We start from the raw sequence: 26617 nt of genomic DNA, 5'->3' as shown, positions 1-26617 counted from the left end.
GGCAAAGGTCATCTGTTTAAATTGTGCAGGTCAGTGGTCTTTAGTATATTTATGTAATCATGTGACAGTCACCATAAGCTATTTAGAATGTTTTCGTCACCTCAGAAAGAAACCCCTTTCCCATTAGCAGGCGCTCCCCATCCTACACTTCCCTAGGCCCTAAGTAACCATTAATCAACTTCCTGTCTCTATAGATATGTCTATTCTACACATTTCCAATAATTGGATCATAGAATATGTGGTCTTCTGTGTCCAGCTTCCTTCACTTAGCATAATGTTTTCAAAGTTCCTATGTATTTTAGCAGGTACCAGCACTTTGTTGTTATTTTAACTGACAAATAATATTCCACTGTATGTGTACAGTACATTTTGCTTATCTGTTCATCAGTTGATGGACCTTTGGGTCATTTTCACCTTTTGGATATTACAAAGAATGCTGCTATGGACATTCGTATGCAAGTTTTTGTATTAACATGGGCTTTCATTTCTCTTAGGTATATACCTAGAAAGGGAATTGCTGGGTCATATGCCAGCTCTGTGTTTAATATTTTGAGGCACTGCCACACTGTTTTCCAAAGTGGCTGCCGTGACCTGTTTTTGTAAGTAAATTTTTCTTGGAACTGAGCCACACCCATTTGCTTACATATACTCTATGCTCTCGCAATGCAGAATTAAATCTGTGTTGTTGCACCTGAGACCATGTGGCCTGCAAAACCCAACATGCTTAATGTCTGGCCATTTACAGAAAAAGTTTAACAACCCCATATAAAGAAATATTTATCCACTAAAAACAATGAAACATAAGAAACAAAAATAAATATAAACAGGCAAATATCAGAAATCTTAACACTGAAAAATATACTCTTTGAAACTTTAAAATATCTTAATATTTGAGGTAAACCCCAGGTGAGAAGCAGAGACGAGGAATGAATTAGAATCTGATGCTAGGACTGAAGAAATCACCAAGGTGACATACAAAAAAGAGAACATGCCAAAACTAAGCTAGGAGGTAGGAGAAGAAATGGCCAGGAGAAAAATATATAGGGAGTGGAGAAAAAGAAGATTGGAAGATGTGATGGTTGAGAATTTTTCAGACCTGAACGAAAGTTAACACAATTACACATAAAGTAAATACCTATATTATAAAAAGGGGGGGTTGAGAGAATGCTGAAAGTACAGTATATTAGCAAAAAACAAAGTACCTTTTGAAAATTCCCATGTCTGTAATTTTGAAAAACTGGAGAATAAACCCCTTTTCTTCACTTCTGATATTCTGTATTGTTTATAAGTGGCCACCTCCCCCCACACACACACTCCAGAGTTCAGATGCCACAATGAAACACAGGCCACCAAGTTCTCCGTGACCCTCAGCTTCAGAGGCAACACGCAGACCAGTGCCCAAGCTGTTCTCCACTCTCCTCTGAGAAACCTGCAGTTTTTCCACCCCATGTACATTTAATACCTGAGAAGGAAGGTGGTTCTAATTAGGCTCAAGCAGATCCCACTTAGTTCTGTGGTTCCAAGCATACACAAAGGCAGCCTTTTTTTTCCCCCCTAAGGCAGCTTAGATGGTTTATAATTTAGTTATATTGTGCCTTGCATTTTTTTTTTTAACTGTATGAGCATTTTTAGGTAGATGGTATCATGAGAAGTAGATTCTCAAGTAATGAATGAGGAGCTGCAAGTGAATCTCCTCTTCTTAAAAAAGCACAGTTTCCTAGTTTTCCAAATGATGTTTAAGTTTTGAGTGTTTCGGGTCATACATTGCCAAGGGTTTTTTGTTTGTTTATAAATCACTTTTAACAAGGAGTCAGGTGCATTATGAGAAGGAAAGGTCAGTTCATAGCTTCCTTTATAGCCAAGCTGGATTTTGTGTTTAAGTATCTGGGTTGATTATGATTATTTACTAACCTTCGAGTTTTAGGTTTGGTAAACAGACGTGATTAGTTAACTCCAGCATCAGACCTCTTTGAGTAAATGGAGAGTTTGCATCAATCATTTCGTTAGGCCTGGAATCCTCCATATTTCTATAAAACCATTCTCCAAACGAATCACTCCTATGCAGATTAGATGTGTCTGACAACACGAGCAATCTTCTATCAACACTGCTATGTGTGGTTATGACTGCTAAGTACCATTCCCTCTACCCTCTGTATTTTGAGTGACTGTTTTGGTTCTGCTAGCCTTTAATTTCAGAGTTCAGATAAACTCAGGGAAATCTAAGGGAAAGAGAGAGACACAGAAGGAGCTTCCCGTGAATAAAATGCACCCTTGTGCTATAGTCTCCCAAAGATGGCCACTGTCAACCCCTTCCTTTCTGAGTGTGGTCTGGGGCGGTGATCTGGCCTTCTGTGGCCCTTTAGCTGTCAGACTGCTGCGAACCACATTTTCAAAGGTCAGTGGCTCCTAATGAGATTCACTGGCCTCCTCCTCCCTTCAGTGGGGCAAGCGGGCAGGGAGGATGATTCACGAAAAAGGTATGTTCCCTGAACTAGATTTCAGTGTCTGAAACAGCATTTTAAACAAAGCCTATAATTTTAGGGTTTGGTTTTGATCTCTGGCAATGATAAGCTTGTCTCTCTTTTTAGGCTCATTAGAATTTACTGGTTCTTTCTGAATCATCATCCAATTCCTATGTGAGGAATGATTCATGGATCAGGGAAGGAAAATTAATTTGAATAAAAAGAGGAAGTAGCTGATTACAAATCCCTTTCTTATAAAAGCCCACACATATGTGTCAGTATGTTATCTAAAAAGGTAATGGTGGCTTGATCCAGCTACCTGTGGGCAGCATAAATCTGAGTTGTGTGGAATTTCCACTGCTCTCACGACCACTTCTCTGCTTGGGAGCGTATTTGAGGGTGAATGCTTCCATTTTTTTCGGAGGCTCCATTTCCTCATATTGAGAGAGAATAACAACAGTAAAGTAAGTAAAGATTGCATCAAAATTATGAAAATTATGGAAAACTTGCTATAATGAGTATATAATGTATGATCCCTTGTACCCTAAAGTTGAGTGACTTTTTTCTCCCTGGACATTTTGAAAATTTCAAAAAGAGTTTCAGCAAACTCGGAGAAATCCAAAGGAAAAAGAAGAAAAGGAAAGAGCTCCTGGCAAGTGCAGTACACTCTGTGCTGTGTTCTCCAAAGAAGGCCCCTCCCTTTGCATGTGTGCTTCTCCCCACAGAAAGCGGTGGAGTCTTTTTTTCCCCTCCCTTGAAATCTGGACTTGCTCAGACTCGTATAACATGATTCGAGTGAGGCTGCCCCATAATGGGCCTAGGCTTTAAGAGGACTAGCACTTTCAGCTTCCTTTCTCTTGGAAATCCGCCACCAAGTCCAATTACTCTGAGACCACCATGGTGTTAGGAACCCCAAGCTAGTCATGCGGAGTGGCCATGTGAATAGACATGCTTGGCAAGTTGTTTCAGGCATCCCAGCTCTGATTCCAGACACGTGAGTGGAGAAACCTTCTTGGAAGTTCCAGCCTGAGGAGACACCACACAGAGCAGAAAAACTGCCCAGCGTGGACTGTACGACTGTGAGAAGTCATAAATTATCTTAAGCCACTAGGTTTTGTAGTGGTTTATTACATAGTAATCAATAGCTGAAACACTCTGGTTCTGGAATCCTTATGATTCTCACATCAAAATTCTAAGTATGCCATTGTCACTTCAAATTTTATTGCTTGCAGAAACAGACATGGTTTATAAATAAAAACGGGGGGGGGGGGGAAATGTAGGATTTTTGTTTCCTAAAGTGAAGTCGATGCTTCCACTAAAGCGAAGTAAAAGTAATCTTACCTAGTAACAGCATGTGCTTGAATAGGATCCAGAATGACCAATATAACAGGTTTCACATGTCCTTGGCAGCAGGCTGCTTGTTTGTAGTCTACTCCCAGTCCCACTGCTAAAAAGAAAATGAAAAAACAATGCCTAGGGACCTAAGGAAAACCCCAGAGCTTCTCACTAGACAATGAACAGTCTCTTCCTCTTGAGCTTGAAAAAGCTTTGTGAGTACAATTCAGTCTTCCCACATTTTGCCAGTGGTGGTAGGGAAAATCCAGAACATTTAAAGAAACTTTACAGATGCTCATCCTTGGCTTAGATTTATATCTATGACCTCAGTCTTTTTATAGATTCAAATTAGAAATCTCTGAACCTGAAAGATGATGTGTAGTCCCTGAATGTTTGTTTTCTGGAGCATTTAGAAACTCTAAGAACAGTAATATCAGAAGTCAGTTTCCTAAGGCCTAGGATATTCAAATTAAAAAAAAAAAAAATAGGGGCTCCTGGATGGCTCAGTCCTTAAGCGTCTGCCTTCAGCTCAGGTCCTGATCCCAGCGTCCTGTGATCCGATCCCACATTGGACTCCCTGCTGAGCAGGAAGCCTGCTTCTCCCTCTCCTACTCCCGCTGCTGCTTTCCCTCTTTGTCAAATAAATAAATAAAATCTTGAAAAAAAGAAAGAAAGAAAAGAAAAAAAATAAAATAGTAGAATTGAGAGAAAGCTTAAATCTCTGTTTCAACTCCTGATTTACACATGTAACCAAAGAAAAAAAGGGACTGGTCATTTGTAACAGAGCTGAATCTTTCTAGAACTCAAGTTTGCTGAATGTCTTTACCTCATTGAACCTCCTTGTACCTTACCAGTCTCTTTGGATATTTATAAGGACAAGGGAAGTTCTCTGTGAAGGCTATTTCAGTATGAAACTGTTCAATTTACATTTGTTTTCTAGGTGAGCAGAGAGCAATGAGTATGGATAAGATATCGGAAGAAAGAGTAAAGGGCTGACCTACGTACAAGTGGCAGGTGTGAACTCTGTCGTGGTGGTCATGGTCGTTACCCTCAGCACCACTGACAATTAGGGCTCACCATATGCTAGCCACTGAGCTAAGCATTTTGTATATATTATCTCAGTTTTTACAAGAATCCTCTGAAGCAGGAATCATTATTCCGGCTCCTCCCCTCCCCCCCCCCCGCCGCCATTTTGTTATCAGAAGTTTCATTTGGTAGAGCATATGACTCTCAATCTTGGGGTCCTGGGTTCAAGCCAAAAATTAGGTATAGAGATTACTTTTTTAAAAAGTTTCACTGAGGGGCCCCTGGGTGGCTCAGCTGGTTAAGTGTCTGCCTTCAGCTTGTCATGATCCTGGGGTCCTAGGATTGAGCTCCATTTTGGGCTCCCTGCTCAGTGGGAAGCCTGCTTCTCCCTCTCTTCCTGTCCTCCCCCAATCCCCATGCTCATGCTCACTCACTCACTCTTCCATGTTCTCTCTCTCAAATAAATAAAAATCTTAAAAAAAAAAAAAAAACTTTCATTGAGAAAAATAACGTGTAAACATTAAACTAAACCTAGAAAACACTGATTCCATAAAAGTAATTATTAGACTCCATTTCCCAGAAAGAATTTGAAGCCATCGGGTCTGGTAAATTATTCCTTCAATTTCTCATTTCCGAGAAAGACCGCCCGCTCTCCAGCTGGTACTAAAACACAGCTAGTTGTCCTCACTCTTCTCATGTAGTGCAGACATAATAATGATAATAAACTTTATAGAGCTTTAGAAGGATTCAGTGTTGATTCATATAGAACCTTTAGTACACTCTCTGAAACATACTAAGCACTCAGTATATGTTGGTATTTTTATTACCATAACAACTCTCCCAATATGTAATTGATATGGAATACAGTCAGATATGTAACTCCTGTGTCCTGTATGGTTCCTAAATAACTCTCAAAGATGCCTTCCCTTTTTTTTTTTTTTTTTTTTTCTCTTCATGATTATGCCTGGTATAGTAGTCAGTTTGGGCTGCCATAACAAAATACCATTGACTGGGTGGTTTAAAAAATGGAAATTTATTCCGCACATTTCGAGAGTCTGAAAAGTACCACAGGCTGGATGCTGGCCTATTTAGCTCCTAACGAAAGCTCTCTTCCTAGGTTGCTATGGCCATCTTCTTGCTGTGTCCTCATATGAAAGAAAGAGAGTTCTCTCCTGTCTCTTTTATAAGCACTCTAATCCTGGGGCACCTGGGTGGCTCAGTGGGTTAAGCCTCTGCCTTCAGCTCGAGTCATGATCTCAGGGTCCTGGGCTCTCTGCTCAGCGGGAGCCTGCTTCCCTCTCTCTCTGCCTGCCTCTTTGCCTACTTGTGATCTCTGTCTGTCAAATAAATAAATAAAGTAAAATCTCTATAAGCGCTCTAATCCCATCACAAGGGTTCCCTTCATGACTTAATTACCCTGTAAGTCCCCATCTCCAAATGCCATTATATTGAGGGTTAGGACTTCAACATACGACTTTTGGAGGGACATAGTTCAGTCCATAGTGCCTCAGTTATTTCCCCCATCATCTTTTTTTTTTTAAGTTTTTTTTTAAGATTTTATTTATTTATTTGACAGAGATCACAAGTAGGCAGAGAGGCAGTCAGAGAGAGAGGAGGAAGCAAGTTCCCTGCTGAGCAGAGAGCCCAATGTGGGGCTCAATCCCAAAACCCTGCAATCATGACCTGAGCCGAAGGCAGAGGCTTTAACCCACTGAGCCACCCAAGTGCCCCATCCCCCATCATCTTATACCTAGACACTTGCAATTGTCTTCAGACTGATATTTGCAATTCTTGTCTGTTTCCATTCTACACTGAACCATCTAAAAAGTGAAACTGATCACCTTAAAATCATTCAATAGCAATCTCTAGACTGTAGGATGAAAGGAGAATGCCACTACTTCCCCACATAAACTCTCTGTACTGCAGCCATAATGAACTTGTGTTGTTGCCTAAAAGTGCGATGATTTCTATAAATCCAGACCTAGACAACACAACTGAATTCATTCTTACTTGCTGACTTCATCAGTTATGGTGGTCAGGGAGAAGAGGGAATGGAATCAAAATTACTTCCCATCTTGATGCCCATCGTGAGTAAGTTTCAGTTGGGTGTTAGTAAAAGATATGGTCAGTGTGGTATACATATGGTCAGTGTCTACGAGCATCACAGTGGCATTGTTGCTTAGATGTATTGTGTACTCTTTGACCTTCAGTGTGGTTGGCATCTACTACTGAAGTATGCATACCATTGCCATGCCTCAGTTTGGCCCAGAGAATCAATGAAACTTTCCCAGTTGCTTGTAACTTATGTGCATAGGCTGAATTTCCTTGGCAGTTTTTCTGTAAAGTAATAAAAAGTTGAAATTTTAATTTTCCTGGCATTCTCCATTCGTTTAAAGGACTTCCCTTCCCCACCCACTGATCCTTCTTTATTTATCCTGGAGAAATTACCAATGAGGCATTTCTTCCTTCCACTTTGAAAGCTACATAAAACAGTTATTCATGTTTTGCTTTGATCTAAAAGCACATTCATTTCTTTTTTAAATGGATGACTGAAATCTTCCATTCAGCTGTTGACTGATGAAAATAAAATTTCTGATTTTTTTTAATGTGTCTCTCTCAAATTTGTATTCAGACTGTTGCTAAAGAATGTATATAAAACTCTACCAGAGAGCATAAAAATCAGTTTTTCAATGCTGTTTTATCTTATATTATTTACAGCATTGAAAACATTATGCTCTATGAGCCACCTTATTCATTGTCATTGTGGTGATCCTGTAACAGACCACGACTTTTTCTAGTCAGCCAAATCCCAGATTCTTCAGTATAAATTCCAATCTCGATCTGCAGCTTTTTCGTTTACCATTTATTGCCATTCTCATTATTTAGAGGGAGCTCCAATTTATGATTCAATGCCTATACAATTCTTTAAAATATATATAGTTACAAAGTAATTGCTTGATCACACATTAATCACTTGCTACTATATTAAAGAGAAGATCCAGAAACAAAAGAAAATAAGATTGCTAGAATTAAGGAAACAGGAAGTGGTGATGCGTAACCTGGGGAATTAGCAATTGCATCATAGTTTCTTTAAAAATGTATAATTGGCACTGTGATCATAATGCCACTTAATAGTTTACATAGTATAAAACTCAGGAAGTTGAATATGACATCTTTATAAGTTGTTTCCTTCCAGAAGAAAAGTATGCCATCACCATATCAAAAGTGAAGTTTGAGTTTCTTTGGGCCAAAAGGCAGTAACAAACTTGGTCTGATCCTTTCACAAAAGTACTCTTTCAGTTACCTTATCATAAGTGAAATGGCCTGCCTCATAAAAGATCACTTTCCTTACAACCAGTTCCAAGAGGCCACTCCTTCCAATTAATAGGATGTCAAAAATATTTGTGCTCCCTTCCGTAAGGTTACAATGTCCGTGGGTAATGATTTTGCCTATTTTTAAATCTATGCTTCTTGCTTTCACCACCCTTTCCTTATTCATGTTCCTGTGGTTCCCATTTCTCAGGCTAGCCTCCCTTCCTAGATCAGTTTCCCTCTCCACAGCTCTCTCTGAACACAACCTCTGTCTGTCTGTCTCTGTTCCTTACTCCTTGTTCTTTATTCTCACTCTGACCTCCTTTCCTTTGACCCTGTGACGGGACAGTCTAAGAATATTTTCACAAAGTTCTTTTGATTTCTTCACCAACTTGGCTCCCTCCTTAAGTGACTTCGTCAATCACCAGTCTAGTCTGTGCTGCGCGGTTCTCTTCCTTTTATTAACCAATTAGTCTACACTGTAATGGATAGTAGTTTATTCTAAGTAACCTTAACTGAGCCACCTCTGCTTCTCAAAAATCCTTTGGATTATCTTTCATTGATTCTTTTTTTTTCTTTTCTTAAGATTTTATTTATTTGACACAGAGAGAGAGCAGGAGAGCACAAGCAGGGGGAGTGGCAGAGGGAGAGGGAGAAGCAGGCTCCCCGCCGAGCAGGGAGCCCCACAAGGGGCTTAATCCCAGGACCCTGGAATCATGACCTGAGCTGAAGGCAGTCATTTAACCACCTGAACCACCAGGCATCCCCCCTGCTTTTTTAAAAAAATATAATGTATTCTTTGCTTCAGGGGTACAGGTCTGTGAATCATCAGTCTTAAACAGCTCACAGCACTCACCATAGCACATACCCTCCCCAATGTCCCTAACCCAGCCACCCTAGCCCTCCCCCCTTCCCACCCCCCAGCAACCCTCCATTTGTTTCCCAAGATTAAGAGTCTCTTATGGTTTGTCTCCCTCCCCAGTCCCATCTTGTTTCATTTGCCCCCCTACCCCCAACAACACCCCCCCACCCTGCCTCTCAAATTCCTCATATCAGAGAGATCATATGATAATTGTCCTTCTCTGATTGACTCATTTCCCTTAAGTAATCTTTGGAACAGAGCCCTTAAGTTTTGCACCTGTTACTGTCTAGTCTCACTCTCTCTCCAAAGCATAGACAACATGATGTTGTCTCAGTCACCTGCCCTTATTTTTATCTGATCATTTATCTTTGTTGTCTCCCTTCTTTGCCACTTTCCTGCCATTTTAGATAAGGCAGTAAATAACTCATTTTCACCAAAGCCAACCCTCCCAATTGTGCCCTTCTTCTGTTTTCCCTTTTCTTGGCACTTGCTTCATTAAATTTTCCACAGTTGCCTTACATCTTAAATCCCTCTCTCTCTCTCTCTCTCTCTCTCCTCTGGGTCTTTCCTCTTCATCTAAAAACAAGCATCACTTCCACTGTCTTAAAAGAACTTACTCATAATGCCTTATCAAGTTACTTCCCTGCCTCTCTCCTGTACCAAACAGCTGCTGCTGCTGCTGCTGCTGCTTCTTCTTCTTCTTCTTCTTCTTCTTCTTCTTCTTCTTCTTCTTCTTCTTCTTCTTCTTTTTAAGAGTTAGGGAGGGGCAGAGAATCTCGAGCAGGCTCCTGGATGCCCAGTGTGGAGCAGACGCAGGACTCAATCCCATGACCCTGAGATCATGACTTGAGCCAAATCAAGAGTCCGATGCTTACCTGACTGAGCCACCCAGGTGCCCCACTGACCAACTTCTTGAACAATACTACCTGTACTCTTCATCCTCAGTTCACTGCTAAGCCTCGACAGTATCTTGCTTATTGTCTTTAATTCATCACCTATAACCTTGGACAACAAAGCTGCTGACCTCTCCTGTAATGTCCTTATCCTTACACTTATGCATAGATCAGTACTGATAACTACCCTTCCCCGAAGAGTGCCATCTCCTTTGGTTTTTATGATACTCTCTCTTTTTTTATTCCTGGTAAATCTTGTGTCTCAGAACTCTGGGGTGTATATGTTTTCCAGGGATTGCCTTTTCCTTTTTCATTATCATAGTGGTAGTTTTCAAATCTGTCAGCTTGAGCCCAACTTTTCTTCCCAGTTTCTTCCCTGCCTGTCCTCCTTGAGAATAATACCTTGTCCTCAAGAAATAGAAACATTTTCTTCAGCTTTGCTCCTCTGTCTGCCCAACACCTCTGATCTCTCTCTCTCTCTCTCTTATTCTTTCTCCTTCTTCCTTTTTTTTCTTCCTTTTAATCCTTTTCTGATTTTCCTAACCTGAAGCCGGTGTAATTTCTTTAACTCCAGTCATAGACTTTTGGGTCAGTAGCTGTCAAATCTGACTGATCATCAAAATCAGACTTTCAGAGTAGTGCTGGCTGAGTCAGTCAGTAGAGCATGTGACTCTTGAACTTGGGATTGTGAGTTCAAGCCCCAATTTGGGTATAAGTCGATTTAGAAAAAGGAGAGAGAGAGACTTTCAAAAATTATGGCTTAATAAGGGGTGCCTGGGTGGCTCAGTCAGTTAAGTTTCCAATCCCTGATCCCAGCTCAAGTCATAATCTCAGGGTCATGGGATCAAACCCCACGTTGGGCTCCACACCCAGCTGGGAATCTGCTGGAAATTCCCTCCCTCTGCCCCTCTCTCCCTCCCTCTCCCCACCTCACACTCTCTCTCTCCTTCAAATAAATAAGCCTTTTTTAAAAAAACTTATGGTTTAATGAGTCTCCCTGCAGACTTACTGAATTAGAGTCTTCAGTGATCACATTCTAATACTTGTATAATTTTTTTAAAGTTTCTCATTGTTTTCTAACTGAGGGGTGTAACTGTAGATCCTAAGTCTGAAATATTCTGTGTCTGTTCCATTCTTTCCCTTGTGGGGGCCTCTCATCTGCCCTTCCCTTACCTCAGGCCCTCACTATCTCCCTTTCTGACCACAGCGGTTGTTGCCTAACCAGTGCCCTTGCGAACAGCATTTTCTCTGCCAATCTCTTTCTTTCCTAGGAGATGAAGTTTGCTGTAGATAAGGCCACACCTCTTTCACAGAAATTTTAAGTGGCTTTCATTTCCTATAAAATAACTCTGTTTTTGCTGAACCTAGACCACACGATGCCTCATGACCCAGTGTTACAAACATTTTTTTTCATTAAGCACATTCACTGACCTTTAATTCCAATCAAAAGGACTAATTTACCCTAATTCATGCATTTGCCTTTTTTGCCTCTTTTAACTATATCCACTACCTTAATCTCAATATTTACATGTTCAAAGAGAGCTCAGCTTCAAGTCCCAGCTAAAATTTCTTATCCCTTTCAAAGACCTTGGTGATAACTATCAAAGGTGGGTAACTGAAGCTTTCCCTGTGTTTTTATTTAACTTTGTCTCTCTCTTCTAACATGTATCTTCTACCTTATATTATACTGTGTGTGTGTGTGTATAGTATTTGAGAGAATATCTATATCTAATTCATCCTCTTACCTGTCACATTTTATCTCATACTTTTTTAATTTTTTTATTTTTTATTAACATGTAAGGTATTATTAGCCTCGGGGTACAGGTCTGTGAATCATCATGCTTACACTCTTCACAGCACTCACCATAGCACATACCCTCTCCAGTGTCCATAACCCCACCACCCTCTCCCTACCCTCCCTCCACCACCCTCAGTTTGTTTTGAGACATTAAGAGTCTCTTAAGATTTGTCTCCCTCCTGATCCCACCTTGTTTCATTTTTTTCCTTGCCTACCCCTCAAACCCCCCACGTTGCCTCTTAAATTCCTCATATCAGGGAGATCATATGATAATTATCTTTCTCTGATTGACTTATTTCACTAAGCATAATGCCCTCTAGTTCCATCCACGTCATCACAAATGACAAGATTTCATTTCTTTTGATGGCTGCATAGTATTCCATTGTATATGTATACCACATCTTCTTTATCCATTCATCTGTTGATGGACATCTAGGTTTTTTCCATAGTTTGGCTATTTTGGACATTGCTGCTATAAACATTTGGGTGCACATGCCCCTTCAGATCACTACATTTATATCTTAAGGGTAAATACCCAGTAGTACAATTGCTGGGTCATAGGGTAGCTCTGTTTTCAACTTTTTGAGGAAATTCTATGCTGTTTTTCAGAATATCTCATACATTTTTGATGTTTGCTAAAACATAATTCTTGAATAACAAGCCATGGCCAATATCTAAGTGTTCTGCATTTCAACCATTAAGTCCTCACTGGATACAGAGAAAGTTATTTAGGAGATCATTTTACAGAGGAGGAACATGTGTCTCAAAACAGTGAAGTAACTAACCAAGGTCACACAGCTAGTAAATGGCCTTCAAGTAATCTGACTCCTGAGTCCAGACTCAGAGCTGCAGTTCTGCCTTTTTTATATGAATAAATCACACTCAGTCAACCTCAGTGCATGCTTTTTTAAAAAATGTAATTTGCCAAGGGCCCATATTCAAAACAGATCTTTTTCTTTTAATTGAATTTGACAGAAGCAAATTATAAAATTTATTATCAGTAACATTCAGGAAAGCAAATGATGTGATTTATAATTAGGATGCATTAACCTCCAGAAAGAAGTCAAAATTGGATTGTAGGAAAGACTGAAGGAGTTGAAAAGCAGTTTAAAGCCCTGTTGTACAGTTCTATAAAGATATTGTCAGTTGGTGTGGTTATAAATTGACAAGTAATAGAAATGAACAATTTTTGATTCTTACACTCATTTAATTATACAATCTCTAAGAAGTGTGGTGTTTTTGCAAATAAACACTCAATCTGTGGTTATAGTAAAGCTACTTTGCCAACAAGGAAAAAAATAATTTTTTTTTTTTTTTTACAAATGTGTTTCACAAACACTGTTAACAGGATAAACTCTACCTGGTTTTTTAAAAAATGGATAGAAACAAATAAAAAATGTAGCAAGATCTGTCTAGCCTATAAATATGGAATAAAAAAATGTAAAAAAAAAAAAAAGGTGAAATCAAATAGTAAAAATGTCTCCTTTTGAGGGCTTAGGAAGCCCAGTGACCTAAAAAAATTATATGGCTGCTCGTTAGTCTGATCTACTAATGCCAAGCGGTGGTATCTAAAATTAAATAAAATTCCAATTCTTTTTTAAAGATTTTATTTATTTATTTGACAGAGAGAAATCACAAGTAGATGGAGAGGCAGGCAGAGAGAGAGAAGGAAGCAGGCTCCCTGCTGAGCAGAGAGCCCGATGCGGGACTCGATCCCAGGACCCTGAGATCATGACCTGAGCCGAAGGCAGCGGCTTAACCCACTGAGCCACCCAGGCGCCCCTAAAATTCCAATTTTATTTCATTCTTTCTTTTTCCCCCCCTGAGGAAGATAAATTTAATTTTTTTTTATTTTCTATTTGAGTATGTTCCACACAATGTTATGTTAGTTTCAGGTGCACAATATAGTGATTCAGCATCTGTCTACATTATTCTGTGCCTTTTATTCCCATGCTTTATTCATCCCATAAAGTGGAAGTCTGTACTTCCCACTTCCCTCCACCCATTCTGCACACCCCCTCACACCCCTCCCTTCTGGCAACCATTAGTTCTCGTATTTATAGGTTTAATTCTGCTTTTATTTGTATGTTTATTCATTGATTTGTTTTTTAGACTCCTAAATATAAATTAAATCCTATGTCTTTCCCAGCCTGACTTATTTCACTTAGCATACTACCCTCTAGGTCCATCTGTGTTGTTGCAAATGGCAAGATCTCATCCTTTTTATGGCTATGTAGTATTCCATTGTGTGTATGTATGTGTGCGTGTATATATACACACCTCACATCTTCTTTATCCAATGATCTCACTCTTAGGAAAAGAAGTGGAAACATAGTTTTAATTAGAGTGATAGTGTCTAACTTAGAGTTGCCACTAATATCTGACGCCTGTGAACCACTGTAACCATTAGCAATTTGAATTCCAGGTAAAAGAGGATAAAGAGAGAAAAAAGGCTAGAATTAAGATCTCACAAATTTTAAGGTCTACATATGACATTGACAGACAAATAAATATACAAACACTTTAATGGTATATCATTGGGTAAAAATCACTTTGATCAAATTACTTTGATCACTAATATATAAATATTGTCAGTATAGGTATTACTGTTTTTTTGGACAGCCTCCTTCTGCAAAAATGATACACATGGTATTTATTCTGGGAACTGCCTTTCTTTCTTAACATGGTAGTTCCCCTTTTTTTCTATGTAAGGGCTTGGTCTAAGGTTGTTTGGTAAGAATGAGTAGTAAGATACTAGTTTACTTCCATATGGATAAAACTCCCAGCCACACCTGTGGGTACTATACCATTGCTTAAATGAACACTGACAAACCTGTGTATTACACAGATATCATACCACTTTATGGTCTGTTATTATTGTATATTCCCGAAAACAGCTCTGTCTGTGGGTTTGGTGTTAGTTTTCTTAGATTACAGTCATAGCTATTTAACAACAGAATAATATCCCCAAAGCTTTTATGAAATATATTACATTATTTAAAAGACCAGACAATGCCCTGATAATCTTACAGCTATAGGGAGAAAAAATGCAATTAATCGTATTGACAAAGAAGATTGAAAAGATTAACTCAAGTACACTTTTTAGAGTAATGACATGGCAAGAGAAATAAAAAGAAAATAAAAATTTAAATTTCTGTTCCAGTTTTGCAATATAATAACCAGAGAGCCGAATTAAAAGAAATAAGTGTGAGGTCAACTGGCATTTATCCAGGTTGAGGGTCTACCAGAAAACAGCTCTAGAACTGACATATTTAACACACTGTAAAAATATTTTCTTGAACACATCTTTAGTATTTATTTTTATGAGACATTGTGTCAGAATTGACTCAATACTTCAGCATTGAATTTGAGCCTGTTAAATCTTAATGACTGCCATGTGATGTCCTATCAAACCATCTATAAAACATAACTAGCTATTCATGGCCAAATACATAGTAACCTAATTTCCAAAAATTATGAGGCCATATAGTAAGATTCAAAATATAGATGTAGGCAGGTTGAAAGACGCATTGTATATTTTCATAGTATTATAAAAGCTAAGTGTGTTGGAAATTGCTGTTCGGTGCCTGAGCATGCCTGGAGATGAGTGTTTTGAACTCTTTAACGGCTGAGTAACTGGTAATGTAGTCAGAAAACTAGGTTAAGCCAATCCTTGGTTGTTAGCTGGCTGGCCTCATGCTTGTTTAAGGTCTCCTAAAAACTTTTGTCATAATGTCATTTTGTAAAATAATAATGAAGTATGTTAAAAATTACTATGTTGGCTGTGAACCCAAACGATAATTCTTCCCATAGTTCTGAGACATTTTCCTCACAAGAAGAAAACAAACCATTTAACCTTTTCCTTGAGTATCACAGACCTATTTGACTCCCCTCAGTAGGATATTATCTAGCAACTTTGAAGTACATGGTTCAAATGGAATTACTCTAATAACAGTTTGTGCAAGGTCCATGTGGGTATGTCTCATCTAACTTGATTATTCTCCTTAGATTCAAAATTATAGTCTGCAAATTGAAAATTATATATAGCTTTTGCAAAGCGAGACCATAATTCTAGGCTTTTACTGTTTTTATTTTTTTCATTCCCAATAAATCACACTCGAAGTAGGCCTGACACTGGACTGTCCTTTAGCATCCAGGAAAGCCCTAAGTCAGATGTTGACGGAGTTCCACCATTTAGGTTCTCAGCAGACCTTGAGACTCCTCTGAAAATTTGTGCACATCCCTCCTCTTTACCCCTGGAAAATAAACTCTAGGCCAGTATTGATCAGCTCTCTTCTCTTGCCTGAAGATCCAGGTTTTCACCAGAGCACATCCTTCCCAATTAGCCTTGCTTCTTTCATATCTCAGTAAGGGTCAGGCTATAATCCATGCCAGAAAGGGGTGGGGGTGGGCCTCCACTATCGGTGAGGTTTACTGTACCCACTTTATGTCTCAGATGTCCTATGGGCTACTTAAATTACCTTCCAGAGTAGAAATTTACAGTTGTGAGTCACAATGCATTGGGGGAGACTCATTGCCAGCATTTTTAAGCGGGGTGGGATGGGTTAGACTAGCAAAGGGGAGGAGAGGAGGGAGGAAGGGCTCCGGGGGAGGAGGGGGGCGGATAGAAGACACTGAGAGGTCCAGTTTAAATACGCTGGTCAGGAAGCTTTCAGTGATGGTTTGGATATGGTGGAATTTACAGTCTGCCGTCTGAAAGCAACTGTCCTCCAAGAGTAATCTTCAGGCTCCGTCAGGTAAACAGAAGGGTCCTCTACGGCCATACCACCCTGAATGCGCCGGATCGCGGAAGCTAAGCAGGGTCGGGCCTGGTTAGTACTTGGATGGGAGGTAAACAGAAGGGTCCTAGAGCTCAATGGGTTTGAGAAATTCGGGTTGAAAAAAAGTTCAGCTTTTTTTTATTACGTGATTTTGGGGTTCTTTAAATATACAGGAAGGCACTGTGTAGAGCCATGCACTATTTCCTGAACTTGACTGAAGGCGTGACAGTCATGGGAATGAAGATGATAGTAGTAGGGCTTATCGAACATGTGCTTGGTGCCGGGCTCTGTGCGGATTGCTTTCTGTGTATGCTGTCCCCCTACATTCCCCCATGTGGTGTGGCATATGAGGGGCAAAGAGGCACGGGGCCAGTCTCTGGGAATGGGGGTACTAGTAGGCTAATAGGACTCAGAAGGAAGAGAGTTTAAGAGGAAGGATACTAAATTCAGCCTTGGATGGACTGAGCCTGAGATGCTTTGGGGATCTCCAGGCCTGGAGCTCTAGAGCTCAGGAGAGATGGAGGGGCACATTTGGACATTGTTGTCCCTAAAGTGCTCTTTGAAAGAAAGTGACTATGGAGACTATAAATTTAGTAAGGATGGCAAAATAAAGTGAAGAACCTGGTACACAGCAGAGAGCAGAGATGTACAAAATCTAGCCTGTTGCAACAAACGTTTGAGAGCTCTTAAAACCCATCTGGAGAACAGGGAACCTATTCTGAGTCCTATGTCTCCTCTCTCCAGATATATTTATAAATGTTTGTAGATTTGTTATCTCTTCCACCTGTAGTATCCTCATGCTGATTTGGCAGTTCTGTGGAATCTATGTCCTGTTGTGTTCCTCTGTCACTTTAGGTTTATTTGCTGAGAACACTAGTGTGTGACTCGCATTGTGGGGTTAATGTTAACCCTTGTTGAGGAAGCTTAAGCACACAATTTATATATTCTCACCAAGAAATGGGTCAGATTCATGAAACTTGTTTGCCTCTAGGTATCTGTTAATTTCAGAATAACGGCCCATAATTTAGAAGTAAGGCCTTCTGATACCTTTTTTTCAATTACCTTTTTTTCTCGTTTAAAAATAATACATGCCTGTTGTTGGAAATAGCCCCATAAATATCTTAAATCTACGCATTATTTCACAGCTGTGTTCCTTGTTTTACATTGATGAGTTTGTTTTAGTAGCACATCCAAATTGTTAGAATCAGAAGGTCAGTGAGGTAAAATTAAAACAAGTACTTTAGAAGATTGTAAACACAGAATAAATTTCAGCCTCATGTAAATGAGGTGTGATTTCCATAATAAAGCCATTATTATTGTCACTGGTGCATAGCAATAAAGTCAGGGCTGCAATTACAAAGAGAAGAAATAATACAGCACCATACTTTCTTTAAAAATGGCAATTAAATTCATTGAAATCATATTTTCCACTAAAAAATAAAAAGATTTTATGTATTCTCAATGGAATCTACAAAATCCCGGAAGTAGACTTTCTTAATGATAGCGGTACTAAATGACACATCCACTTGCTGATTTTTTTTCCTTTCCCCAAGTAATTTCTTTTACTAAAAGACTTTTCAGACTACTTTGTCTACCACATTAATGACTCTTTGCTAATTTAAGTGTTTAAATTAAGTACTTTGAGAATTTGATTTTTTTTCCTCTCTGTCATAGAACTTCATCTTAACACAAGCCTGCCTTTTTAAACATGGCCTTTAAAAAAAAAAAAAAAACTGTAGTAAAATATACATAACACAAAATTTACCATTTTAACCATTTTCAAATTTATAATCCAGTGGCAAAAAGTACATCCACAATGTTGTGCAATCATCAGTCCATCTGTTCATTGCGAGAAGTTTTTCATCAACTCAAACATAAACTCTATGCCCAATAAACAAACTTCCTATTCCCCATTTCTCCTAGCCCTGGTGACCTCTCTTCTACTTTCTGCCTAGATGAATTTGCCTACTTGAGGCACCTCATAAAAGTGCAACCATACAGTATTTGTCCTTTTGTGTCTAGCTCATTTTAAGATAATATTTTCAGCGGTGCCTGGGTGGGCTCAGTGGGTTAAGCCTCTGCCTTCAGCTCAGGTCATGATACCGGGGTCCTGGGATCGAGCCCCACATCAGGCTCTCTGTTCCACGGGGAGCCTGCTTCCTCCTCTCTCTCTGCCTGCCTCTCTGCCTACTTGTGATTTCTGTCTGTCAAATAAATAAATAAAATATTTAAGAAAAAAAAAAGATAATGTTTTCAACATTCATCCATGTTGCAGCACATGTCAGAATGTCATTCCTTTTTTGAAGCTGAGTAATATTCCATCGTGTATATACCGGAGCAAGCATTTTCACTGCAAACATTTTCACTGCATAATTAATAGGCCATAAGGCAATTTGGCCATAAAAGATAAAGTCATGAGAAAGAAAAGAGGAGCTTCATTAAAAAGGATATCATGAAATATGAAAAGTGAATGACAAAATTTAAAAAGATTTTATTGTGAAATATGAAACATTTGGATACATTTTATTTATTTATTTATTTATTAAAAGATTTTATTTATTTATCTGACAGAGATCACAAGTAGGCAGAGAGGCAGGCGGGGGGGGGGGGGGGAAGCAGGCTCCCTGCTGAGCAGAGAGCCCGATGTGGGGCTCCATCCCACTGGGATCATGTCCTGAGCTGTAGGCAGAGGCTTAACCTACTGAGCCCCCCAGGCACCTCTTATTTATTTATTTTTAAGTAGGCTCCATGCCCAACATGGGACTTGACCTCTAGGAAACTGATATGATTTTCATTAAGTGTGGCATTAATTTTCATTGTACTGAATGGAAATCACAGTAGCTGTTAAACAACAACACGCCCCTCCCCCTTCATCACCACCACCCACTCCGAAACAGCCCTTCTCATGTGGTAGTTACTCTACGCCCCAACGAGGATAAAGGTACCTGCTCAGTGGTGGATTAGGCATAAAGTTGATGAAGTTTAAGTTTTAGGGCCTCTCTCTTGCATAAATCCCCTCTAAGATTCAATACCTAATTTTGCTTTGGCAATTCTTATTTTTTAAAGTAGGCCCTGCAAGTTTTATAAACTTCAGGCCCACAAAATCTGCATTTGTCTCTGGATATGTTTCTTCTATCTGAAATCGTGTACTCATCATTGTTGTACTGCTGGGAAACCAGCCTGGGATCTGTTGTTCAGTATACTGAGTTATTTATGACTGGCTTTCTTCCTTGCAGAGTTTCTGGTCTGGGGTGCCAAGCTACCACACTTTTCTGCGGAGTTCCAGAGAAACCTAGGCCATGGGTGTTTCTAGTCAGTCCCAGTATGCTCTCTTGGCTCTCCCGCTGAGCTTTGTCAGCACACGGCACTTGTTTGGCTCTAGGCACTTTAGAGGAACATGCAGGCCAAATTTTGAAAATCGGGTTCCTAGTTGTTCATGCAAAATACGCATGTCCTTTTGTACTCTGCACAGAGCCATAAATAGAATTTTGTACTTACACAGTGGGAACAAAGAATGCAACTGCTAGACTTGATATCTAATCTTTAAAAAATTTAATAAGCATAGCATAGGAAGTTTCCTAAATATTAGGGTATCTTGTCATAAGTAAAAATGAGCCTCTGGCCTTTCATCAAATTGTATGATTTCATTAAACAAAAATAAATTTTTATAAAATATAAATAAATCTTAATATATTCTTTCCTGTTCTGCTGCAAGGCATTAATGACAAAGGAATTATTTATCTGTATAAACTATGTCTTTAAAAAAAAAAAAAGATTTTATTTATTTATTTGACAGAGAGAGGGAGAGCAAGCACAAGCAGGGGAGCAGTAGGCAGAGGAAGAGGGCAGGGAGCCCAACGTGGGGCTCCATCCCAGGACCCCAGGATCATGACCTGAGACGAAGGCATTTAACTGCCTGAGACTCCCAGGTGTCCCAGACTGTGTCTTATTCTTATTTTCTCTGTGAAGTTATAATAATAACTCAGACAATTCTATATTCTTTATGAAGGACCTATTTTGGGAAGATAGCAGCATAGTGTCCTCTTAAACTCTTTTTTCTCCTCAAAAAAGAAAGAATGCTCAGTTTCCCTGTTCCACCTCCCCTACCCCATTCCCTTTTCCTCCTTTCTCTTCTAGTGCTTTTCCTTTCTCTTCCCTCCCCAAAGAATCCCATCCTAAAACCATCCTCACAGTTACCATCTGCAGACAGGTCTTAAAGAATGGAATGCAGGAATCTCGTTCATTGCAAGGGGGACATCTATTGGGGGGGGTACAGCCCCACATGAGGTATCAAAACCCACATGTGCAAGGGAGGGGATTGTGATTGTGACCAGGAGAGACTGGTCACAATCAAATAGGGCAGTTGATCAAATAGGTAAATATATTAAGAATAATGAGAAATAGATTCCTTTTTTTTTTTTTAAGATTTTATTTATTTATTTATTTGACAGAGAGATTGAGGCCACAAGTAGGCAGAGAGGCAGGCAGAGAGAGAGGAGGAACCAGTCTCCCCGCTGAGCAGAGAGCCCAATGTGGGGCTAGATCCCAGGACCCTGAGATCATGACCTGAGCCAAAGGCAGAGGCTTAACCCACTGAGCCACCCAGGTGTCCAAGAAATAGATACAACAGATAAGAGATTTATGAAAATTAAAAGGAAGAAAATTAGGATTAACCCTGTGGTTTTGGATTGAAATTAGATGTATTGGTGTGAACTGGTGCTGATGTTCATTTTATAGAGATAGATCCAGTGATCTAGATGTAAAGATCTAGATGTGTGTGTGCGTTCATACATGAACCTCCATATATTCTCTAGCTCTGTCTGCTGGGAAGGTTTAGGGGCAGAAACACTCCAATAATTATGAGCATACCTAGCACCCAGTCTTGGTTTCTAAATGCCATTCTCCCCAAAAAGAAGCCAGAACTGGATCAGGGAAGGTACAAGAGGAGTTTGAAACATCTTGTTGGACCATTGGGGCACCTGGGTGGCTCAGTGGGTTAAAGCCTCTGCCTTCGGCTCAGGTCACGATCTCAGGGTCCTGGGATCGAGCCCCACATCGGGCTCTCTGCTCAGTGGGGAGACTGGTTCCTCCTCTCTCTGCCTGCTTCTCTGCCTACTTGTGATCTGCCAAATAAATAAATAAATAAAATAAAGTCTTAAAAAAAAAAAAAAAAAGAAAGAACGAAAGAAAGAAACATCTTGTTGGACTTGAAATCAAGGAAGTCCTTCCAGAATGGTGAGGACATAACAAAAGGCTCAGAAACCATCTTGCCGGGGCTTCCATTAGTCAAATTTAGGATAATTTGGGACATCAACATGAAAATAATGGATAGTAACCCATTAAGTACATATGAGTCCATGTTTTAAAAATAAATAAATGAGGGCAGTTCTATTTTCAACATTTTGAGCTGCCCTATGACCCAGCTATTGCACTATTGGGTATTTACCCTAAAGATGCAAACGTAGTAATCCAAAGGGACACGTGCACCCGAATGTTTATAGCAGCAATGTCCACAATAGCCAAACTATGGAAAGAACCTAGATGTCCATCAACAGATGAATGGATCAAGAAGATGTGGTATATATACACAATGGAATACTATGCAGCCATCAAAAGAAATGAAATCTTGCCATTTGCGACAACATGGATGGAACTAGAGCGTATCATGCTTAGTGAAATAAGTCAAGCAGAGAAAGACAACTATCATATGATCTCCCTGATATGAGGAAGTGGTGATGCAACATGGGGGCTTAAGTGGGTAGGAGAAGAATCAATGAAACAAGATGGGATTGGGAGGGAGACAAACCATAAGTGACTCTTAATCTCACAAAACAAACTGAGGGTTGCTGGGGGGAGGGGGTTTCGGATAAGGGGGTGGGATTATGGACATTGGGGAGGGTATGTGCTTTGGTGAGCGCTGTGAAGTGTGTAAACCTGGTGATTCACAGACTTGTACCCCTGGGGATAAAAATATATGTTTATAAAAAATAAAAAATTAAAAAATAAATAAATAAAAAATAAAAATAAATAAATGAGTAAATTAAACATTCGATAAAGAAAGAGGTATTTATCCAGTTTCAAAGCAATCCCATATGAATACTTAATAATCACAAAGGAAAACAGACTAACTTCACAGTGGAGACGTATGCAGCCACTACCTTAATCAAGTGACCTGAATGAGTCGCCCAAGTCATGGGACGAATTGAATTTTTGTGCTACCCAACGGAATGCTATAAAAAGAGCCCAACCTTCCTTCTGTGATTTCTGCCAAACTTTATAATCTGAATCACAGGAAAACATCACATGAACTCAAATTTAAGGACTCTCTACAGGAAAAACTGACCGGTAGTCTTCAAAAGTATCAGCCTTCAAATTCAAGTACACCCAGGTAGTGTTTGGGATTAAAGGAGAGGTAGAAGCATGTCAGCCAGACCTTTCTGCTACAAAGGAGCTGATGGAAACAATGGACAAATCTTGAGTGGGATCTGAGGATGGCAGTAATAGATCAGCATTAATTTCCTGGTTTGGTGGTCCCATTGTGTTTATGTAGGAGAATGTCTTTGTAGAAAATAGACATTAATGTTTTCAGAGAGGAAGGGCACCCAGGTGGCTCAGTTAGTTAAGTGTCCGACTCTTGGTCTGGGGATTCTGAGTTCAAGCTACATATTTGGTGTAGAGATTATTACTACTAATCATAATAACAAACTTTAAAATGTTACTTTAAAAAATATATTAAAACATGGAGTATTTGGAGAGTGATGCAGGATTTAGTTGGCAACTTTAAAGTGGTTCAGTAAGAAAACAAACCTGTGTGGTCAAACTGTACTGGCGGCTCTTCTAAAAGGTCGAGAATGTTTCAAAATAAAAGCTTTAAATTGCTAAGGTTGGGTTATTTGATTCTTCTGATTTCCAGAGGACATGTAGATTCCAGGCAGTAAGTGGTAATGGTGGGTGTATATGGACCTTGAGGTCTCTCCTAAGAGTTGTCAGTGTGGTCCATCCTTTTGTCTTTCAACAGCTTGAAATGTGCTTATTTGTAGCTACTATGATCTGATTCACTTTCCAAATCTTATATTGCTTGTGATTTCAATGTTAAAATCCCCTTTTTAAGGTTATTATTCTATAACGCACATGTCAATGACAAAAGACAAGGGTAATGAAGTCCTTGGCCCTGAAGAAATCTGTCCTGAAAACTACTGATATAAATGGCATGAGAAACAATGGGTAGACTAAACTCAGTGTTGGTGATAGCAAACCCATCACTTCATCTTTGCTCTAATGTTAGCTATAAAGTTTGGTGTCTTTTCTGTTAAAAGGAGAGAGAGAGAGAGAGAGAGAGAGAGAGAGATGAGTATATTCTTTGCCATGATACACAAACTAGTATTTGTATCATTTCTGTTTTAAAATGTCGGGTTAGGAGCACCTGGGTGGCTCAGTCAGTTAAGTGTCTGCCTTCCGTTCAGGTCCTGATCCCCAGGTCCTGGCTTTGAGTCCTGCCTCATACTCTCTGCCAGCAAAGAGCCTGCTTTTCCCTCTCCCTGGGCCTGCCGCTCTGCCTGCTTGTGCTCGCTCTCTATCTTTGTCTCTCTGTCAAGTAAATAAATAAAAATTTTAAATAAATTTTTAAAAAGTGGAGTTAAACTACTCTAATTTCGGGAGCACACCACTGCCTGCCTTTTCCTGGTGGAGAGCGCTTCAGGGGGATTTACCTGGGGTTGAAATGTGATTGCATCTCTGTAATTGTTCATGGCGCTTCCTGAACAGTCCAGCAGGTGGTAGTCTAGGAGAGGCACAGTTCTCATTCTTCCCCCCCCCCCCACCCCCCTTGCTTACCAGCAAAACAGAAAAAACGTAGACTCAGCAACGTGCCTTCTCCTCTCTGGCAAAAGAATGGGATTTCCAAGGTTGTTCTTTCAAAATGGGTACTTCGGCATACACAAGAAGAAGTATCACAAGAAGAGAGCCAATATGAATCTGTGTGTTTGTGTGTATGTGTGACTATGCAGTATACCAAAGCTCAAAAAATATATATATTTTTTAATTTCTAGAAATTCCACTGGTTTTATATCTCTTTGGCCTGATTTCTGTGACATGGCTTTGGGGAGGCCTGCACATGGCTTACAGACACTTCTGGATGTTGGTCCTCTTTGTCATTTTCAACAGTCTGCAGGTAAGCTTACAATCTGATTATTGACGGCACATGTATCCTCGCGAACACCAGACCTGGAGTTTCAATGTCAAGGAATCAAGTGTCAACTCTTAGATGAATTCTTAAACACACCATGCAGAGTTGTAGAATAAAATGATGGGGGGGCTAAATCTTTAATAACTGAAATACAGCTGGGCTTCTAACTTGCTGATTATACAGGTAGAGAAGACATAAAATATTTACCCTCCTTTATTTAGAGAATATCTAGGTAACTACAGAAAAATATTTCTCTTTCAGCAGGATTGATGTTTATAAACTTTTCAGGTGGTAGCCATGGAGGACCTGTGCACATATTTGGATGGTGGCTGTATCTAGAAGTTAGATCAATTGAGGAGTGAAATAGACACCAGTGTTCAAGCAGTCCACTCTCAAGTGAAATGAGAGTGGTTTGGTTCACTGAAAAATGATTGACATCCTCTAAGTCTGGCAATGCCCAGCTTAAATTAGTTTTGTGAGCGTGCTTGGATAGCATAACTAGAAATTATATAACTGGAGCAAAAATTAAAGCTGACTTTTTTAGTGCTTTTGTTAAAATGGAAAAAAGTTGTACCCTGAAATTAACAAATGGAACAAGTGAACTCATTTTCCTTACTTTCCAAAGTGAAAAGGTCTGTCCTGGACCAAAATAATTTCTTGAATTTACCAAAGATATCTCTAAACTCAAGTCCCTCTTTTGACCACCATCTTGCCAGGAACATGTGTAGAAAAAACATGTAGAAAAACATGTGTTCTACACATGTGTAGAAAAAACATGTGTATCATTGGGATGATAGCATACAACTAAAATAAGACTCAAAGCAAATTTCGGTTTAATTTTAAGGTGATGATTTAGTTAGTGACACCCTCTCTTCCAGCAGGATGCCTAATCAAATCATAATATGGACTTAGGAAGGGCAAAAATACAAAGTAACTTGGAAGTTTGGCATCAAGTCGACACAAGTAGATACACAGACATCTCTTTATAGCCATAGTGAGAATCAAGTGCCTGCTCCTAGCACACTGTGTTCGTGCTTCCCGTACCAGGATGAAGGTGACAGGCCTGCTCCACGAGAATGTGATGATTCAAGAGAGTAAACAGTCACTAGTGAGAGCACACTGTGGCAGGTGCTGTGCAAACAAAATGTTGTTAAGAGCTGAGTGAAGGGCCTGTTTATTCCCACCTGTGCTGGTCTTTGAGATGAGCCCCAGAAGTGAGCCATTCAGGTCAGAGGCCCTGTCTGGTCACCTTTGAATCCCTAAGACCTAGGGGAGCCAGCACCAAGGTTCCCACTGACAGCCTGCAGATGTATTATTTGGTGAATCCACAACAGTACACTGAACAGTGTTTTAAGTAATTTAATATTTGTGGCAGACCTTTAAAATTGAGAAATTTCACATAAAAACTTGAATTTCTGACTTTTCTTTAATGGCAGTACCTGCTTGGCAGCAGTTCTCCAGTCATAAGTAGATGCTGCCCCCCTTGAAATGGGGCATGTGACCTTAAAAGACGTGATCTACTACATTCATTCATTTCACCTGCCCTTGAGTTTGTGACACCTTTAATGCCGATTAACTAAGTGGAGAGTGTAGGGTTAGAGATGGGTATTTCAGGCAGGGAAACAGCATCAGCCTGGGCAGTGCAATGGGAAATCTTTGCCAAGATTTAACAAAGAACTGGGAGGAGTGTGGGAAGAAGAAGAGCTTTGCAGTTAGGAAGGTAGTCCTGGGAGCAGACACAGACATGGTAGGTTAAGCTCCACGCCATGTTACCATGCTTGGGATGGGATGTTAAACTTCAGCTTTTCAGCAGTGGGAAGCCATCAGAGTTGGAGTTTTTGTTTGTTTCGTTCTGATTTGCTTTTTATGTTTTGTGAGTTTTTAAATTTTTTAAATTTTGGTTAAGAATGACATCTATATACTACTTTTTAGAAAGGTAGCTGGAAACCGTGAGGAAGGTATT

At 39.7% G+C, this 26617-nt stretch overlaps 1 protein-coding gene across 1 annotated transcript in view; it reads left to right on the top strand.

Annotated features, from left to right (window-relative positions):
• ADGRV1 (adhesion G protein-coupled receptor V1) overlaps positions 1 to 26617 on the top strand; it is a 545909-nt gene that overhangs the window by 457798 nt on the left and 61494 nt on the right. Inside the window, exon 88 of the mRNA XM_082725840.1 lies at positions 24518 to 24639. Coding sequence (XP_082581966.1) covers positions 24518 to 24639 — 122 coding nt within the window. The remainder of the gene's footprint in view (positions 1 to 24517; positions 24640 to 26617) is intronic.

The sequence above is a fragment of the Mustela nivalis genome (genome assembly GCF_964662115.1).
Source record: "Mustela nivalis genome assembly, chromosome: 3".
In the NCBI taxonomy this organism is placed as follows: domain Eukaryota; kingdom Metazoa; phylum Chordata; class Mammalia; order Carnivora; family Mustelidae; genus Mustela; species Mustela nivalis.
This window is presented reverse-complemented; position numbering and strand designations above follow the sequence as displayed.